The sequence below is a fragment of the Silene latifolia genome, chromosome 2, assembly GCF_048544455.1.
Source record: "Silene latifolia isolate original U9 population chromosome 2, ASM4854445v1, whole genome shotgun sequence".
Taxonomy (NCBI): Eukaryota; Viridiplantae; Streptophyta; class Magnoliopsida; order Caryophyllales; family Caryophyllaceae; genus Silene; species Silene latifolia.
The window spans coordinates 118,853,053-118,874,436 of NC_133527.1; the positions used below are offsets into that span (position 1 = coordinate 118,853,053).

The 21,384-nt window shown below is 40.5% G+C and overlaps 1 protein-coding gene across 1 annotated transcript; it reads left to right on the top strand.

Annotated features, from left to right (window-relative positions):
- The first annotated feature begins 20,577 nt into the window (after positions 1-20,577).
- Positions 20,578-21,153, top strand: LOC141641232 (uncharacterized). Its single transcript, XM_074449903.1, has one exon. It carries the CDS (start codon positions 20,578-20,580, stop codon positions 21,151-21,153), a length of 576 nt encoding a protein of 191 aa, XP_074306004.1.
- Positions 21,154-21,384: the final 231 nt, after the last annotated feature.

Here is a 21,384-nt window from a genome sequence, read left to right on the forward strand (position 1 = left end):
AAACTCTATCAAGTCCAACCTCTGCTCCCAGCTACCACCAAAATCCATCACACAAGCTCGCAACATATCCTCAAGAGTCTTGATTGTTCTCTCAGTCTGCCCATCTGTCGCAGGATGAAATGTCAGTACTCATCTTCAAAGCCGTTCCCAACGATTCCTGCAACTCCTTCCAAAACCTCGATATAAACCTCGCATCTCTGTCAGACACTATGTCCTTAGGGACTCCATGCAACTTAAGCACGTTCTTTCGATAGGCCATAGCCAATTGTGCCTTAGTCCATGTATCTTTCATTGGAACAAAGTGAGCTGACTTGGTCAAGCGATCCACTATCACCCAAATCATGTTGTTACCTTGCTGACTCTTTGGCAAACCCACAATAAAATCCATGGAAATGGATTCCCACTTCCACTCAGGCACCTCCAAAGACCGAATCTTACCTTGTGGTCTTCTCTGTTCCCCTTTAACTCTCGGCATGTCAAACAACGGGACACAAACTCAAAATGTCTCTTTCTTCATCCCAGGCCACCAAAACGTTTTCTTCAAATCTTTGTATAACTTGTCTCCACCGGATGAATCAATATGGTGTGCAATGCGCCTCTGTCATGATTGTCTTTTTCAATTCCTCATCATTAGGAACACACCACCTACCATCAAACCTCAAACTACCATCTCGTATGAATGGAAAACCGGACACCGCCCCTTTCTCTACTCCCGCTCTCCACTCAACTATCTTAGGATCCAAAGTCTGTTTACCTCGAATGTCATCATAAAACTCCATATGTCTTTGTCATATCACCCATGGCATCTCCTTTCTGCATCATATGAATCCCAAAGCTCGCTACCTCATCTCTCAACCTCATCAAAGATAGAGCCGTACACAAGGAATGTACACTCTTCCTACTCAAAGCATCAAAGAACAACATTGGCCTTCCCTTCATGGTAGATGATTTCCATGTCATAATCGCCAATCAACTCCATCCACCTCCTCTGTCTCATGTTCAACTCCTTTTGAGTGAAGATGTACTTGAGACTCTTGTGATCATAAAATACCTTAAAGATTGCTCCATAAAGGTAATGTCTCCAAATCTTGAGAGCAAACACCACTGCACCCAACTCCGGATCATGAGTAGGGTAATTCTCCTCATAAGGCTTCAACCTGTCTAGAAGCATAGGCAATCACCTTACCATTCTCGCATCAACACACAACCTAACCCATTCTTGAAGCATCGGTATAAACCTCAAAATTCTCGCTCCTTCAGTAATGCTAAGACAGAGCCGTGGTCGACGCTCCTTTAATGTTTGGAACGCCGTCTCACAACTCTCATCCCAACGAAACCTGTTCTCTTTCCTCATCAACGCTGTCATCGGTCTAGCTATCTTGGAGAAATCTTTCACAAACCGTCTCGTAGTATCCAGGCTAAACCCAAGAAACTCCTAACCTCGGAACATTCTTCTGCCTCCCACTTTGTCACCGCCTCAATCTTCGCCGGATCTCAAACTACCCCATCTTTAGATATCACATGCCCCAGAAAAGCCACTTTCTCTAACCAGAACTCACACTTGGACAGCTTAGCATACAACTCATGCTCCCTCAATGTCTGCAACACGATCCTCAAATGCTCCTCATGCTCCTCCTTAGTCTTAGAATAGACTAAGATATCATCAATAAACACCACTACAAACTGATCCAAGAACTGTTTAAAGATCCTATTCATCAAATCCATAAACACTGCCGGCGCATTAGACAACCCAAATGGCATCACCACATACTCATAATGGCCATACCTCGATGTGAAAGCTGTCTTCGGTATGTCCACATCTCTAATCTTCACCTGATGGTACCCCGACCTCAAATCGATCTTAGAAAAGACCGTTGCACCACTCAACTGATCAAACAGGTCATCTATCCTTGGCAAAGGGTACTTATTCTTTATCGTCACTCGGTTCAACTCTCTGTAATCTATGCATAACCTCAAAGTTCCATCTTTCTTCTTCACAAACAGAACCGGTGCTCCCCACGGCGATACACTTGGTCTAATGTATCCCTTCTCTATCCGATCATCCAACTGCTTCCTAAGCTCCTCCATCTCCTTAGGACCCATACGATACGGTGCCTTAGAGATTGGCCCGATCCTCGGCTTCAATTCAACGGTGAAATCTATCTCCCTCTTCGGTGGCAACCCCGGAATCTCCTCTGGAAAGACATCTGCAAACTCTCCCACCACTGGTATCTCATCAACTGTCGGACTCTCTATCCGGTCATCTCTCACATGGCATAAGATCAAAAGGGCACCCCTTCCTCAGATAAGACTTCAAGGTGACAAATGCAATCAACTTAACTTTGGGTCCGACTAGAAACCCCGGTAAGACACACTAACACCCTTAGGACCTCTCAAGGACACTTTCTTTTGATGACAGTCTATCTTAGCTTTGTACTTTCCTAACCAATCCATCCCAACTATCATCTCAAAGCCGTTAAAAGGAAACTCTAGCAAGTCTACAGGAAATCAACTTGCCCAACTATCAAGGATACATCTCTAAACAACCTCCCACATGGTACAGACTCACCCGAGGGTATGAAAACTTGCTCATTAACGGACTCATATACTCTCAAACCCAACTGTTTTACATGACTCGAAGACACAAACGACCGAGAAGCCCCCGAATCAAACAAAACAAACGTAGGAATACCATTAACAAGGAATGTACCGGTGATAACATGCGCATCTTCCTCACCGCCTTCTTGTCCATCATGAATAACTTGCCATCGGTCTTCCGCCCACCTCCCCGGACAAGATTAGGCGATGCGGTCGGCTTAGCACCCGACCCTTGATTGTTGTTGTTGTTCATCGGTGTCTTCTGATATGAATTACCGCCGTTGCGGTTGCCTCCACTCTGGTAGCTCGACCTCCCGGTTTGGCCATGATCCACCGGTCATTGCTCGCGGCTCTGTGCGAGTCTCTCGAAAGATCCCGGTGCACTCGTGCACTCATGTCTCTTGTGGCCTACGCCACCACATCCAAAGCAGTCACTCCCCCCAATGTTACTCACACTCCTCGGCCTCGCCCAAAGGAAGCCCCAAAGACTAAATCCCGATCCGAGAAGAAAACCCCTTAGATTGATTGTGGTTGCCTTTCTTGTAATTAGATTGGCCACCACCCTCGCTCTCCGATTTCCTCTTCTCACCACCCGACCTCTCTGCGCCATCTCCACTAATCTCTCGGCTCTCCCGGCCCTCTCATACGCTTCCTTTACATCGCAAGGACTCCCACGGGTAACTTATCCATAATTTTCGTGGTTAGCCCGCTCTCAAACCTCAAAGCCGATTCTCATCACTCAAACCCATGTCCTCGGATATCTAGATTTCTCATTGAACTGCCTGTAGTACTCAAACCACGGACATCTCAAAGCGGTCATCTTAAACTTATCAAACTCCTCCCTCAACTTACTCCTCACATGTTCCGGCACAAACTCCTTCCTCACGGCCCTACGAAACTCCTCCCAAGGTATAGCAGGTAACCCTTGGTTGGTATACAACTCCTTAGCACTCACCTTCACCGAATCCCACCACTTGCCACCCGCCTCCCTCGGATAAAATGCAGCTGATCCACTCTCATCTCATCGGACAAACGAACTAAATCTAGTATATTCTCCATCTCCCTCAGCCAACTATCACGATGGTTAGGCTCCTCAACTCCCTTGTACTCCTTCGGGTTAAACCTCGCAATATAGAGGCTGACTTTAGCGTGATAAACCTCCTTCTCCTTACTCTTATCCTTGTCCTCATTCACTCTCTTCAGGGTCTCTGTAAGAGCGTCCTGGTGTTCCAACATCTTAACGATGTCATCCGTAGTCATAACCTCAGCTCTCGCGTACAAAGCATTTCTCTTGGGCGGCATCTTGAAGCTATAGAAGAAAGGGATAAACATAAACACGCGTACTAAACCTCAAAACACGATAACGCGCTGCATAGGACCTACTCGATCGAGTATCCAAACCCACTCGATCGAGTAACGGGCTACTCGATCGAGTGCCCCTATGTACTCGATCGAGTACCCAAACTCCAGAACCAAACAGACCTTCTGATCTCTAACCCACTCGATCGAGTATCTGGGCTACTCGATCGAGTGACCCCCTACTCGATCGAGTACCCCTAGCTACTCGATCGAGTGCCCCAAAACGCGATTCTGGACTCAAAATCGCCAGAAACCCACCCGATCGAGTTAGTCTCACTCGATCAAGTATCACTAATACGTAAAGGCTACCCGCATGTTACGTCATATACTAACATGCTAAATTATAAAAACCGCATGATATCATAAATTATATGCTACGCATTTATTCTACTTATCAGCAAAAATCAATTCATCATGCTATGAAAGCCACATTGTAAACACTCAACATGTTATTCCAACCATACACTACTTTTCTTTCACATGCTCAACCTCCTACTTCAACACCAAACAATCAACACATTTCATCACTTTGTTGCACAAGTTAAACAAGCACACATACATTCGACAAACACTTTCCCCCGTGACCGGTTCAAAGTTGTAGGGCGACCCCTTGCGACTTTAGGACGTCTCCCAAGCCTTTGCACTAGCTCCTACAACTTTTACCCCGGGTTCTTTTTAATTGACTCTCTCTATGTTCATTAAGTTCATTGGTTACGTGTTTCGGGATCGTCGCTCTGATACCATTTGTAACACCCCCATACTCCGAGCGCCTTACCAGACCACTCGGTATGAAGACATCACCATCTCGGTCGCCCGAGGTATGATAATCAAATAGACAAAACGGAAACAACATTTATTATAAATACTTTAATGAATGATTACAATCCTTGAAACCAACTGAAAGTACAATACATTATTCCAAACTATCTGTTCTCAACTGAAATGTAATTAAATACTAAACTACAGCGGAAGACTCTATCGTCATGTCGTGGCCATCCCAGCTATCCCAGTACTCATCTCTATACCTGCTCAATATCTGCTCACCATCCCCGAATGGATCACCGCAGTTTTACAAAACAACACCGGGTCGAGACTAATCACACAATCAATATAGATAACAACAATAAGACAAACAGACAAATTGAACCGCCACACACACACACATCCAACCAACCGTCTCAATCATCGATCGTCCACTGGACCCGACCACCTGCGATGGGGGACCGCAGCCGTTCCCACCTAAGCCCCGCTCATCGTACGAGCGATAACCCCGTCCATTAATGTGCACATCCCTTCGTGGCGGGTTCCACGAGAAAACGAAACTAGGGCGTGAGATCACTCCCGCAAGTGACCCCACTCATCCGAGAACGCATCTCGAGAACCATCAACAAACACAACCACAATCACAATCACAATTACAATCATCATATCACCAACTAACTACAAAGACATCACCAATATCCCATTATGGGACTAATAACGAGTAGGAAATCCTACCTGGAAAGCACAACACGCAGACGGTATCTACAGCTGTCTCAAAACGCCTCTTCTATGAACTCTCCTCCTACCATACAACACATAGATACTACTATTCAATTACTATTCATAAAAACCCCCAATTCCTAAATTAGGGTTTCACTAATCTTAACAAATCATTATATAAATTACATTAAAAGCTTACCCTCGACGCAAGGAATCCAACGACACGAACTACGATGCAAACCGACCGTCTGAACTCCGGGAATTGTCAAGAACGCGATTAGGAAGAAGACAAGTTGCTTTCTCTCTTAAACAGGTTTTAGGTTTTGTAAAAAGTGATTTAGAACAATGCCGAATATGTTTATATACCCTTAATCGCGTAATTAACAAAACCCGAGAAAACTCCCCCGATAAACCGGACACTCGATCGAGTACCCAAGGTACTCGATCGAGTATTTCCTACTCGATCGAGTGCCCCAAATACTCGATCGAGTGCCCAACAGTCGAAACTATTTATCTCACGAACTTGCCCTTACTCGACAGAGTAAGGGCTACTCGATAGAGTACCCCCAAGACTATAAATACGGAGTATTACAACCATTCCTCATTTCTTCCTTAACCTTGCATATTCTCCTCCATACCCAACTTGAGTTCGAACTAGGCTTGTATTCCATCCACTCCTGACCCTTAAGATAGTTACTTTGCAACCAGTTAACCCAGATAGAGTCTCTTTGTGTAGCAACCCAGTCCACCAGCCTTCCTACCATTGCCTTATTCCAAAATTCCTGGTCTTTGATCCCCAAACCACCTTCCTCCTTAGGTCTGCAAATTGTGTCCCATCCCACTAGGGGAGCTCTCCTGTAGTCTGCTGAGTTATCCCATAGGAAATTCCTACAAACTGCTTCAATCCTTTTGATGATTCCTTTGGGGAGAACAAACATAGATGCCCAGTAAGAGTGTAAAGAATTAAGCACACTCTTGACTATGACTAACCTACCTGCATAAGAGAACTTTCGTGCCCCATACCCATGTATCCTTGCACAAATTTTATCCACAAGACACTCACAATCTTGCTTCCTGAGCCTTGTAGTCTGAATAGGCATACCAAGATATTTAAAAGGGATGCTCCCTTCACAAAACCCGATATCCGCAATATCTCACTTTAAGTTGCTCGGTACATTCTGAAGTAGGCATTAGATTTCGAGGCACTGACTTGCAGTCCAGAAGCATTAGAAAATGTAGAAAATGAATGTAATAACAACATCATAGAGGTGGCATCCCCCTTACTGAAGAGCATGACATCATCAGCAAACATAAGACTAGTGAGTCTTTGTTTCTTGCACATAGGATGGTAGTGAAAATCAGGCTTTGAGGAGGCATATTGCAAGGAACGAGTCAGGTACTCCATACACAATGTGAAAATCAGGGGGGAAAGGGGATCCCCCTGTCTTAAGCCCCTCTTCCCCTGGAAGTAGCCAAACATTTCTCCATTTAAAGAGAGGGAGAAAGAAGTTGTAGTAATGCATTGAAGAATCATTGCTTTAAAATCAGAAGGGAATTGGAGCTCCTCCAAAAGATTCTCAACAAAGCACCACTCTACAGTATCATATGCTTTCTGCAAATCTATTTTGAACATACATCTTGATGATGCATGAGTCCTTTCATATAACCTGATCAAATCTTGACAGATTAAGATATTCTCTTGTATGCTTCTTTGCTGAATAAAAGCTCCCTGGTTCTGTCCTACAATGTGAGGCAACACTTCAGCTAGTCTGGAACAAAGCAACTTTGAGATGACCTTGTAAACAACATTGCAGCAGGCAATTGGTCTGAATTGGAGCACACTTTTTGGCCTGTCACACTTAGGAATTAGTGTAACATTCGTGGAGTTAAACTGCTTGAGTAGCTGCCTGCTTTGGAAAAAATCTTGGACTGCTCTTATAACATCCCCTCCTATCTCCCCCCAAGCATCTTTGAAAAATTTACTCGTGTAACCATCTGGCCCTGGTGATTTAATATCAGGTATACTAAAGAGAGCTTCTTTTATCTCCTCCCCGATCCACAGTTTCCTTAGCATATGCCGGTGGTCGCAAAGACACACAGTCCCTGAGCAATGATTCTTCTATGTATCTTCTTAGTTTCCATCTTTTTTTTTACCTAATAATAATAATAATAGTGGAAAAAAAAACAAAAAAAACCTAGAGAGAGAAAGAGAATGAACGACTAGTGCCGCCATTGTTCGTGCATATGGCTAGGAAAACTAGCCAACAACGTCAGCGTGACATGAACCTGAGAGGAAGGAGTATCATTGCAAAGAAGAAGGACGATGAAGAAGTAGTGGAAGAAATTGAGAATATGGAACAGAGTAACCCTAATGCTACGTTGGAAGGACCAGATGTTGATGAGATGGGCAAATCCAAAAAGATACATGACATAGTAGGCATACCAGAACTGGTTGTGGAGACGGAAGAGGAGGGAGAAACTGAAGAGGAGATAGAGGAAAGTGATGAGGAGGAAGAATATGTGAAAGATAGCGTGGAACAGGGGATAGTAAACCCGGAAAACCCTGAACAAAATGGAGAAACAGAGACTGAGGAGATTGAAAATACTGAAGATGATAAGAAGGATGAGCAAGAGGAGATGTTACAGATCCAAATAGAGGACGTTGAAGAAGAGGTAGAGTACTGGAAGCAGGCAGTAGTATGTTTTAATCACTTGTTGTTACTTGCTTTATTCCTTTATGCCTAGTTAGGTTACATATGTTTATTGTCATTGTTCGTATCCTTCTTGCTATGATTAGTGATTAATGATTTTTGCTAGGGTTAATGGGGGATTAGTGGGGTGACTAAAGGGTAAATCCATGCTTAATGAGTCTTATAATTGATTAAAAATTGTGGTTTGAACTAATGCATATTAGGTATTTTATGAAATGCTTGTTTGAAAAACTTATATGAATCTATATCTATTCAACACTTCTATAAAATCGAAAGCCTTAAGAGTTGTTAGACCATGCACTATGTTGGTGGGAAGAACGGGTGTACGCAAGAGCTAACCCGACTCAGCCTAGGTAGGACCGTAAGATCGAGAGCCACGACCCATAATCCGACTAAAACCTTGGCTCAACCTAGACTCATACTAGTGGACCTTCTTTTTGACTATCTCTATGAACCCATGACACCCTAGTACTTTCTCTAGATTGTTTACATCTTGTTATTGCTGTTTTTAATTTCATTAGTTTAGTTAATATCAAAAATTCAATCATTTGTGACAACCGCACATATTGAAATAGATAGACTTATAACTCTAAGCACACTGTCCCATGGATCAACTCTGACTTACACATTTGCTAGTTATTTGTTAGATATATAAATGTGTTTGATTGAGCGCGACGACTAAGCTTCGATCAAAATGGTGTGGTTGTCGGGGACGTTTGTGATTAAGTTCTTACTTATTTGTATATTTTAATTGTGCTTTAACCTTTTCCCAAGGTCAAGTTCCTCAAGGTTGTTCTTACCATTTTCTTGTAGTTTCCTTGTTTATAGTTGTTTCCTTGTTTTGGCATCAATGATGGTACAAGGAGTATGTGGGTAAGGTGAAACAAATGAGTATGACTTGTACGAATGGAGATGTGAAGAGTTTAGGATTCTAAGTACTTAAGAGGGGGAAGGGGTGGGTGAATTAGGTACTATTTTAAAATTTAAACTTAGTCTTTATTGTTTTAAAGTAAGTTGATTAATGATATGAAGAACAAATGGATACATCAAATAAATTGAATGATTAAGAGTGTATCACGAAAGCCTAAGGAGATTGTTGAAGTTTGAGAGAGACAATTGTTCTGACTGTTACTTGTTTGTCTTAGCAAGTGAAGACAGTTGTTCTAACAGTATTCAGGATTATTGATAGCTTAAACGTAAATGAAGAACAATTAAATAAATTGCAGCGGAATTAAAAGCGAGGAGAGATCAACACAATGGTTTTTAAATTGGTTTGGCCAATACTCTAAGAGCCTACGTCCAATCTTCTTTTTATTGATTAGTTAAGTGAGATCTACTCCGACTACTTAAAACCCTTACAATAAAAAGGACCAACAACCTACTCCGATTGCGACAAGAGTTCTAAGACTACTCCGTCTAGGAACTCGACACTCTAACTAGAATATTTACAAGACCAAGTTTCCTCAAACTAATTCTTTAAAAGAATTGTGAAGGACAACTTATTGGTTCAAACGATTCTAGATGAGAGAGTAAAATACAATGAAGCAACAATGGTAATGACTGTGACTCTTGAAGACTTAGAAGATTTTTGCAAAGAGAAAAGCTTTGAGGTCTTAAAACTGATTTTGTAAAACACTTTGATTTCTCAGGTAAAAGTCTTGCTTTGAAAGTGAGGGGAGGTGTTCCTTTTATAGAGGAAGAAAACAAGAGGAAGCAAGCTAGGGTTTGAAGTCAAGACTTTTGGTCATGTGACAAAAAAGTATTGACCTTCCCAAACTAGCACGGAAAGGGCTTCCTTCTAAGAAGCACAAAGGAGAAAATAAGGCTTGTAATTATCCTTAAAAGGTCTTTGTATTTTTCAGAAACAAAGTGAAGAAAACATTCACAAGAGGATAACTCTTGAGCTTAGAAGGAAAGGGACAAGCTTTGTTTTACAAAAGCCAAAGGAAAGTTTTAGCATAAATGAGGAAAACTTTTGAAGTGCAAATTACAATATCTTTTCAAAGACCATCCCTTCATATTTTGTAAAAGATTAATTTGAAAACCTTATTTGAAAATTGAGGCAAGAAGTTGCCATTTTAAATAAAAGAAAGGATTTCGAAATTAGAGGATTTCTTTAAGAGTTACAGACCAAAGTGACAGTCAAGCATATTGTCACTAGTGAATGTAACAGTAGGCTTGATTGTTACTATTGCACGTATTCTACTCTTTCACCTTTACAATAGTTGACACAAACGACTCTACATCTTGGGTAGTTAACATTCGAAAATTCTTGATTAAGACTTGCAATTGATCGATTAATCCTGAAATGGGAAACTAAGAAAATACAAGTTAAATGGGCATGTCATCATTAATTAAGAGAACCCAACAAATTCCCCCTTTGATGATGACAAACCCCAACAAAAAAACGAATGTTTATCTTAACCCATATTCCCCCTTTCATATTCAGTCAAAGGGCATCATAAGAAAGCATAGATGAGGGCAAGTTAACCTTATAAAGCAATGACCTAAAGCAAGATAGACTAAACATAGTTAAGAGACCACAAAGCAAGGATTAATCGAGTATTATAGACATAGACAAGTGTTAGTCAATTTGCTTAAAAAACTAGAACATGAGTTTTACCTTTTCCCCTCTTGACATCATCAAAAGGGCAAGGATACTACCCCCGGTCAAGAGCAAACACACATTAGAGGACACGTAAAGACACACATAGACGTGACAAGATAACAAGGTCAACATAAACTTAGGTTTAAACATAGTTCAAACAAAGTTCACCAAGGCTAAAAAGAGTTTAAGATTAAACCACCAAAATTAAATAAGATTGAAGGGCGAGAGGTGAAAGCAAAAGGGCAAAATAGGAAGGTTATTAGGCGAGGTAGGCACTAAGGAGAGGAAGCTTGATCACCATCCGAGTCCTCGCCCAATGGACATCCATAAGGCCTGAGTCCCCTCCATCATCTCCACCAGCCTTAGCCTGAACAAGGCTTGAAATAATATCAACTTCTCCCCGCATTAGGTCAACGGTGGACACGAGATTCCGAAGAACAACCTCCTTTTGTTCGGCATCAGGCTTCAACCACTCACTCAAATCAGCAATAGCTTGAAGAACGGCCCCCATTTTGTCAATAGAACCCTCACCCGTCTCCTTACTAGATGACCCAACCGTAAGAACCAGCTTAGACTTCAAAACAGTGAGTTTATCATCATTAATTCTTATCAACATTTTCCCCATTTGACCATTACTCATGGTGTCAAATAAATCCAGAGAACCGACACTTGTCGAAAGTAAGACACCCTGAGCTCGAAGAACAATGGACACCCACATCGCATAAGGCAAATGAATATCACTCTTGTCACGAAGGTCGCGGAGTTTGGCAGTGATGAGGGTGAAGCGTTTAAACATAAACCCAACAAGATTGACCTTTTTGTGGGTGGCGATGTGATAAATGAGGTATTGTTGATAAATGGAAAGTTCTGAACGGTCACCCAAGGGGTATGAAGAGAGACACAACATGTTAAAGAGGAGACGAAGTGGAGGAGGTATGGTGGTGTTCCCTACGGGACCACACCTCTGAGCCTCGGGATAAACGACTCTAGCGATTGTAAGAGGTGAGGCGTAAGAAAGTGCAGGCCAAGTTTTTTTAAGTAGATAGTCATACCCTTCACCAGGAATCTTAAGAGCAATGGCGAAATCAAGTTGAGTTAGAGTTAACGGCTTACCATTTATTTTAGCAGTGAGGGAGTCACCGGTTTTGTCGACCCGTAATAGTAGCATAAAACTGGAACACTTCGCTAACAAACACCGATTCCCTGATTTCTAGCAACTTCATCCATCCTTGAGCGGCCAAAGCATCCCTCACTTCGTGAAAGGCAGGAGATTCATACCAAGATTGTTCATAGATGCGGCATGACTGAATGGCCTTTTTTAAAATTAATCGCTCATAATTTTTGTAGATTGACAGAGGAAGATCGAGATCGAGATTTTTTGCCACACAATTGCCAGTTGCCACATCCCATTTGGTGATTAACGGCACCGAATCAGTGGGAGAGAGGTAAACAGCCTTACCCTTGCCGGTCACAGTTGTTTGTTTAGCTTTCTTTGAGGGAGGTTGTTTTGCGGATTTCCCCTTTTTGGGTTTGGTGGCCACCGGAGGTGCGTTATCAATCCCAACTCCATTCATTTCCTCAATAATGTTAGGAAGGGATGAAGTGGCTTTTCCTTTTCCTTTATTGACTTTCTTTGGTGACCCCGATTTTTCGCATACAAGGACTCATATTTCGGGTTCGGATGTTTCTTTTTCAACACTTACTTCCTCACTGTCTCCCACTTCCTCTATATCCGGGAGAGATGAGACTACTTTTCTTTTTCTCTTCAAACCCCGTTTCGACTTTTCCAACACAGTAACCACCGGAGCTCCTTGATCCACCTTTTCCTCAGAATAAAGAGGGCGATCTAAGGGATCCACTTCTTTGTTATCTCTGTCAACAATGCTGATGGTTTCCGGAGGACGACCCGGAAGATGGTATAACTTTTTTCTTTGCTCCTCGGGTTCTATTTCCGATCACGGAAGAGATCGGAGCTTCATTGGGTATTGGTTTGTCAGAGGATAAGGTGGGTAATGGTTCAGGTTCCATTGGTGTTTCTGGGTTCGGCTTAATCGGAAAAGCATAGGAGCTCTTCGTTTTTTCGGTCATTTCAGTGGAGGTATCTCTTGGGGAAGAAGGAGGGTTAGGTGATTTGGTTGGTTGGGAGATTTGATAGGTCATAGAAGGTGATTTGACGGGTATTTTCGTGTTGAATGAAGTTTTGACCATAGTGAAAGGGGTAGATTTGTTTTATGGGTAGGTGAGGAAAGGGAAGGTGGACGGTTCGTTTGGTGAGGTGAGATGGGCAGTGGGTAGGGTTTTAGGGAATATACGGAATGGATGAGCCCAATTAAAGAGGGTAAGTGAGGTGGTTGGCCCAAAAATAAATGAAATGTAAACAACCCAATGTTAATATATTGTGTAACTTAAACATAGATTTAGATATGAGGTTGAGTGATTATCGACTCACAAATATGGTATCGATTTATGGTCATGAAACGATATGCATACACTAGAATGAACAATACCATATTAGCATGTCCCTTTTTAGTCAATCATGTAGGAGAATAAATATAATCACATTCATGCATTATAAGCAATTAATTAAATCTATATATAGCCTAAGTTTCTCAAATTGTTTCCTTTCAAGTGGTTTAGTAAAGATGTCGGCTATTTGATCTTCTGTTTTGCAAAAAATAAGTTTAACATGCCCTTTTCTCTACATGGTCTCGAATGAAATGATGACGTATTTCAATGTGCTTAGTCTTAGAATGTTGAATTGGATTTTTGGATATATTTATTGCACTCGTATTATCACACATGATTGGAATGGAGTCATAAATAATACCAAAATCAAGGAGTTGTTGCTTTACCCAAAGAAGTTGTGAGCAACAATGTGCGGCACTAACATACTCACTTTCGGCCGTTGAAAGAGCAACCGTGTTTTGTTTCTTTGAGGCCCATGAGATTAGGCATGGACCCAAGAATGTTGCAATTCCGTAAATGCTCTTTCGATCAACGCTACGCCCCGCATAATCCGCGTCGGAATATCCTATATGATCAAAGGCACAATGTAAGGGGTACCACAAAATAAAGCTCTTGTGTTCCAATCAAATATCGAAGAATACGTTTAACCGCTTTAAAATGAGATTCTTTTGGATTTGATTGGAATCTAGCACATAAAAAAAACGCTAAAAAGAATGTCGGTACGACTTGCCGTCAAATACAGAAGCGATCCAATCATACCTCGATACACCTTTTCACTAATGCTCTTACCTTTCTCATCTTTGTATAATTTGGACTTAGATATCATAGGTGTGGGGAATGAGTTCCCATTAGTTATCCCAAACTTCTTAAGCATCTCTTTAATGTACTTTTATTGATGGATCATGATTTCGTCTTTGGATTGCTTAATTTGGAGCCCAAGGGAAAATCCTAGCTCACCCATCATACTCATTTCGAATTCCGATTTCATTAATTCCGAAAAGTAAGCATAGAGTACCTCATTTGTTGCTCCAAATATAATGTCATTGACATAACTTGGACAACCAACAGTTCGTCTGACTGTTGCTTCAAAAACAATGTTTTGTCTACGGAACCTCTTCTAAAACCACTTTCAATGAGAAATTTAGACAATCTATCACACCAACACCTACGTGATTATTTTAAACCATAAAAAACCTTGACTAATTTGAAAACATGTTTAGGAAAGTCATTGTTTAAGAAGCCCGGAGGTTGCTCTACAAAGACATCCTCTTCCAAATATCCATTTAAGAAAGCGGTTTTGACATCCATTTGGAAGAGCTTAATGCCTTTGTGAGCGGCAAAAGCTATTAATAATCGTATGGCTTCAAGCCTAGCTACCGGTGCATAGGTTTCATCGTAGTCGATTCCTTCTTGTTGATTATACCCTTGCACCACTAGTCTAGCTTTATTCCTTACGATTTCACCGGAATCATCAAGCTTATTGCGAAAGACCCACCTAGTACCAATGTCGGTACGATTAGGTGGTCTAGGAACCAAGTTTCATACCTCATTTATTTTGAATTGATTGTGTTCTTCTTGCATTGCAATTAACCAATCGGCATCCGTCAAGGCAATTGTCACATTGGCAGGTTCTATTTGAGAAAGAAAGGCATTGTGAGCACATATTCGTTGAGGTAGGCAAGGTTGTTGAGAGAAGTTGTTGTTTTAATTCCCAAGTTCAAGTCACTTGTGAGGTTTGAAAGTGGATGTGAGCTTTGATGTTTCCACCTTCTTGGAACAATGGTGGTTTGTTCCCCCTCATATGTAATAGTCTCGGTGACTGTTGTTTGCTGGTCAGATGATGACTCTTCATCAGGATTTGAGTACTCTTATGGAGTAACAGTCCCTTGAACTGTTACTGTTCTGGAAGTAAATGCAACGGTGGTGTGGACTGTTACTTCATGGGAGGAGGAACTTGCAGTGGCAGTGTTACTGATTGTTCCCTCTGAGTTGTTGCTCGTATCAACAGGTAACAGTCACTGCGACTGTTGCAATGCATCATTCTTTGGAGCTTCCTCATCTTTAAACACGAAGTCCTTTCGCACAAGACCAATCTCGAATTCGTCATATTCATCATCTTCATCCTCATTTTGTACCTGCCCAAGAATGCTAGATTCATCAAATATGACATGGACACTTTCCTCAATTAGGATGGTTCGTTTATTATAAACTTTATAGGCCTTGCTATGGTCGGAATAACCAATAAAAACTGCTTCGTCACTACGTGGATCGAATTTTCCCGTTATCTTTACCATTATTGTGAACAAAACATTTTCTTCCAAAGCACCTAAAATATGAAATATTGGGCTTTTTTGCACGTAGTATTTCATAGGGTGTTTTATTGATTATGCTCCTTATCATGACTCGATTATGAATGTAGCAAGCGGTGTTTACCGGTTCGGTCCAAAAGTTCATAGGCAATTTACTACAGAACAACATGGTTCTAGCCATACTTTCAAGGGTACTATTCATTCGTTCAACCACTCGATTTTGTTGTGGAGTTCTAGGAGCCCAAAAATTATGATCTACACCATTGTCATTACAATAAGCACTAAATGATGAGTTTTTAAATTCGGTTCCATGATCCATTCTTATGGAAAAAAGTTTGAAATCAAGTTTATTTTGAATGTTTTTCAACTAAATTAAAAAATTATCAAATGCCTCATCCTTGGAGCTTAAGAAAAGTGCCCAAACAAACCTAGAATAATCATCAGCAATGACACACACATAACGACTACCGCCTCTTATCCTAGTTCTCATTGGTCCACATAGGTCGATATGTAAGAGTTGTAATGGAAGAAGAGTACTAACAGTTCATTTGGATTTAAAGGAGCTTCTAACATGTTTACATCTTGCACATTCATCACAAACTTTATCAAAGTCAAATTTCATGTAAGGAAAGCCTTAAACTAAGTCAAGTCTCTTAAGTGTGAGTTTTAGTACTAACATGTCCAAATCTTTTGTGCCACAACCAAGGATCGTTTTTCATTACATTCATGCATGACATGGTATAACCGGATAACGTGATTAAGTCGGTTAAGTACACGTCTTCCTTCGAGAATAATTTCGTGAGTTGTGCCATCAATTATTCGACACAAATTAGCACTAAATTCCACAATATTACCTTTATCACATAGTTGAGAAATGCTAAGTAGATTATATTTTTTTTGCAATTTCCTGTTTTCATAGAATTAGCAATAATTTCTAGACTAGTTGGTGTTTTTGAGTTTTTTTTTATAGGAAATTGGAGATGATAAGAGGGACATATGAAGAATATCACGCTTCCCCATGCTATAACCTCGTTCGGGGACATAACTTTCAAAGACGGGATGCTAAATTACCACAGAGTAAGAGCAAAGTCAAAATTCGGAGAACCAGTCAACCCTGATCAGGGTGGGGTGTCCCCGATCGGGGTCATGAGCTTTTATCTTCTTTGCCAAGTCCCTCATGTCCTCATATCCTTCCGACGGTATCTACTCTCCTTCTTCTCTGTTTTCTCCATTTTTCTCACTAAAAATCGCACTCAAATCCTCCTATTTTTAGATGAGTCCCTCATTTATGCTAACTTGGGGGAGGCTAGCTAGTTTAGTGCGTTTGTTTTCATTTGCATTTTCATATTTATTCCCTTTTCCCATTAAATATAACCCCTTGTCTTATGTGCTTTGAGCCGTTTTCGCGGTTAGCTTGGATGATTTACATGTGGGCACATTGAGGACAATGTTGTGTTTAGCTTGGGAGAGGGATTGCATTCGCATCTTAGTTAGTTTGCATTTTCAATTCAATAAAAATCTGAAATTTGAAAATTTTGTGTTAGTTTTTGCTTCTTATGCTTTGTTTTCCTACCTTTTGTCATGGTCTTATACTAATATCCCTATGCATTTCCCAACGATAGCTTAATAGCTAATGACTCTTTATTATTGACGGGATTATTGTTTCATGAGGATGTCTTGACATAGTAGGTGGAACATGGAATTTGGACCAAATAAGCTTGATCTTGATTATTGGCAAGCCACAAAGTTGGTAAGGTAGAACCTCCTTAGACCGATGCATCCATATCCGGTCTCTTTTAGGTGAGTGAAGGTCTCCTTATGGTGTGTGTTTCATCAAAACGTACAAGTATGGTCTTTATTCCATCACTAACAAGCATTACTTTCATATTTTGCATTGCATTTGAAGCCATTCACTTTGATTATATTGCCATTCACTTTGATTAAATTCCCTAGCTACATCATATATTTGCCTACCTTGTCAAGCTAATAGCTATATTATTGGTGTAAGGTGCTCATTTGGGATGTGTCTTAATGGAAATCATAGTGAGTTTGGTTAAACGGAATTGCTAATTTCCGTTTCAAATGATTATGAAAAAAGAAACAAGAAAAGAAAACAAATGAATCATGAACAATGAGAAATGAAAAGAAGAAAAAGAACATGATTTGAAAAGAAAGAAAGAAAAGAAATGAAGAAGAAAGAAACTCCCATGCTTTATTCATATATTTTGGGGAGTATTCCTATGTTTTACATTGAAAAAGAGGTCAATATATCATTGTAGTTGACTTCTAAATATTGGGTTACTATAGGATCGGGATTGAGCATCCTTACATTTGGTCATTGCTAGCTTGATCACATAGCCCCTCAAAACCATAATTCATATGTTCCCCCTTATTACCCATTACATATTGCCTTCTTCTTACCCATTTGGCTTCTTATATGCTTGCATTTTTTTTATTGTTTTGTCTTATGTTTTGGATTCACTACCATATTAGATTGCGGGCACACTCTCATGAGTCGCGGTTAGGTGAGCGCTACTCATATAAATATCATTTCACATATAAAATAGCTTGAGTATATCGTGAGAGTCCAAAGTCAAAAGATCGTGCAAGAGCTTAAAAGTCCACTTGAATTCTTCCTTGTTACGCCGTCATATAAATCTCATCCATGTTTATGCATTTTCCTTATGCCCATGTTGTTTCGGGATTTGAGTCATATGCTTAATGATTTATTTTTAGATTATGCAATTGTGGGATTTAGTTGCTTTCTACACTTGTCTTAAGTGCTTGCTTGAGGACAAGCAAGAGTTTAGCTTGGGGGAGTTTGATAAGTCCATTTTATATAGAGTTTAACTCCCTATTTTAGCTTGGTTTTATAATATTATTGCACTTATATTAGTGTATTTGTGAGCTAATCCCGTGTTCTAGGCGTTTTGCATGTATTTATTACATTTTGTAGGAATTGGAGCTCTTGTAGCTTTTTCCTGTCAAAATAGTAAACATCGGAGTTCACGAGGCTAAAGAAAGCAAGTTGTGACCATGCAAAGGTGTTTCTAGAAGTATAGGGGCATTTTAGGAAGAAATGAAAATCCCAAGCTCAAAACCAACTTGGGTTGGTGCTAGAATATTCAAGCCCAAATAAAGTCCAAGAAGTTAAGTGGATTTGCATGAGCTTTGGATACTACTTTGGATGCTAAATGAAGCTCTTAAGATGCCCCCGGACCATTAATCACTCATACATTGGATTCTACCTTATCATAAAACAAGAATTTAAGACGGAATTGAGAGAAGTGACTAAAGCCACACGACCCCGATAGGGGTGTGGTATCCCCGATCGGGGTTCCCTCCTTCTTGGCCGTTTAAGTTACTCCCTTGGTCCTATATAAAGGGTGTTGCATTCCGTCCAATTTTACACAATTCCCATTATGTTCTAGTTTACAAAATCCTCTAAATTTCAGATTAGTTTTAGTCATTAGGTTAGTTTAGATTAGTTTAGTTTTTAAACACCATAACTCCTATCACTATTTCACACTTACCAAAATTAATCACTCCATGTATGTTGGGGATGAGAGAGAAACTAGAGAGAGAAAACCCTCTCTAATTTCATACAGTTAGCTTCTTTACCACGCAATGGCGAGAAAGAAAAAAACCGCTAATAGTCCTCAAAAATCTAATCAAAAACAACAAAAACACGATGATCTAGTATTATCTACTAACAATAAGGGGAAATCTCCTCAACATCACGTTCGTATTTCATCGCAGGAGTTTGAATATGATTTGGAGTCAATCATTGAAACTGATGAACAATTGGAGCAACCTACTGCGGAACCGGAGCCACCATCTTCTCCGCTGGTCAAAATCACGCAAACTGATGTGGCTGGTGAGGTTGCTTTTTGGTCCACTTCAGTTTTCTGTTATGTCTTAGGAGCTAACCCTCCTAGCAATGTGATTTCTGGATTTGTTAAGAGGGTATGGCAGGCTCAAGGACTTGATAACGTCTCATTTATGCCAAATGAGATTTTTCTTGTTAGATTCAAAACTAAGGCACAGCAGCAGGAGGTTTTAACTAATGGACGTCTATTTTTTGACAATAAACCTGTAATTGTCAAAGAATGGACGCCTGAAACTGTTTTGATTAAACATGATGTTCATAAAGTGCCAATTTGGATGAAGATCTTTGGATTAGATGTCAAATACTGGGGTCTGGAGAGTCTTAAGAAATTAAGTGGGTCTGTAGGGTCTTTCATTAAATGTGATAATGCTACAACTCATAAGGATTTCTTGGGGTTTGCGAGGATAATGGTAGAAGTTGACATTGGTCAGAATTTCCCTACCTCAATTTCTTTTATTGATGAGAATGGACTGACTCAATCTGTACGAGTAGTGTATGATTGGCTTCCTCTTGTTTGCACTGCTTGTAAGGGTATGGGTCATCTAGCTACGGATTGCAGGAAAGGGGTAAAAAAACCAGTGGCTCAAAAAGTTTGGAAACCTAAAGGAGGTAAAGGTGTGGGTGTGCAGAAACCTCCTCCTAAGGTCACAGTTCAGAGGACAGCACCTCAGCATGGTAGACCTATTGCCCAGCAGGTAGTTCCACAGACACCTGTTGTGGTGACTCCTGTGGTAATGGCAAAGCCTGTTGTTGAGCAATCTATGCCTCGTAAATTGTTAACCAGGCTGCTGCGTGCAGAGAATGGGGAGAAGAGGAATTTTACTCCAGGTGGATTACCTATTATGGAAGCTTTGTCTCAGCCCATTCAGAAAACTAGACAAGGGCTGGTGCTACATCGTTTTGGTGAAAGGGGAGAACCTAGCAACCCTAGTTTAGAAAATGGATAGTTGTGGAGCTTGGAACATTAGGGGACTGAATAATCCTACAAAACAAAAAGAAATAAGGAGGTTTTTACTTCAGAATAAAGTGGGATAATTTGGATTAGTAGAGACAAAAATTAGGAGTAGTAATTGGAATAATGCTAGGAGTACAATTTGTGATCAGTGGTCTATCTGTACTAACTTCAGTTTACATAAAGGGGGTAGAATCTGGTTAATGTGGGATCCTATGGTGGTGGAGGTTGATATTAATGACATTACTAGTCAATCTATACATACTAGGGTTTATGATAAAGCCCGAATGAAGAAATTTTGGTATACTGTTGTGTATGGTTTCAATAAACCTGCTGAAAGGGAAGCTCTGTGGAGTAGCATTAGGAGTTATCATGGAAAAATCCAAGGGCCATGGATTATCTGTGGTGATTTTAATGCTGTGATGGGAAGTAATGAGAGAATTGGAGGTAACCCAATTACCCATGCTGAACTGAGACCCCTCTTGCAGTTAGTCCAGGATTGTAACATGATGGATTTGACAGCTAAGGGGAATTATTTAACGTGGAATAACAAGCATGATATAGGCACAAAAATATATAGAAAAATTGATAGAGTTCTCTGTAATGATGACTGGATGGATAACTTTCCTAATAGCTATGTTCATTTTTTACCGGAGGGTATCTTTGATCATAGTCCTTGTTTAATAAGATTTGATGAAGAGAGCCAGAGAAAGGGCAAGCCATTTAAATATTTTAATATGTGGGCCATGGCTAATGAGTTTGAGGGGATAGTCACTTAGGGATGGTCTAGACAGATTGCTGGTACTGCCATGTTCAGAGTGGTTATGAAATTGAGAGGGCTTAAAGGGGACTTCAAGCAGTTGGATAAAGACCAATTCACTAATATTGAGAAGCTCACACATATCACTGAATTGGCTTTACAGAATTTCCAAAAGATTTTAATCCAGGATCCCTTCAATGCTGAAGTTTGTGCAGCTGAGAAAGCCTGTGCTCTGGAGTTAGTTGGACTG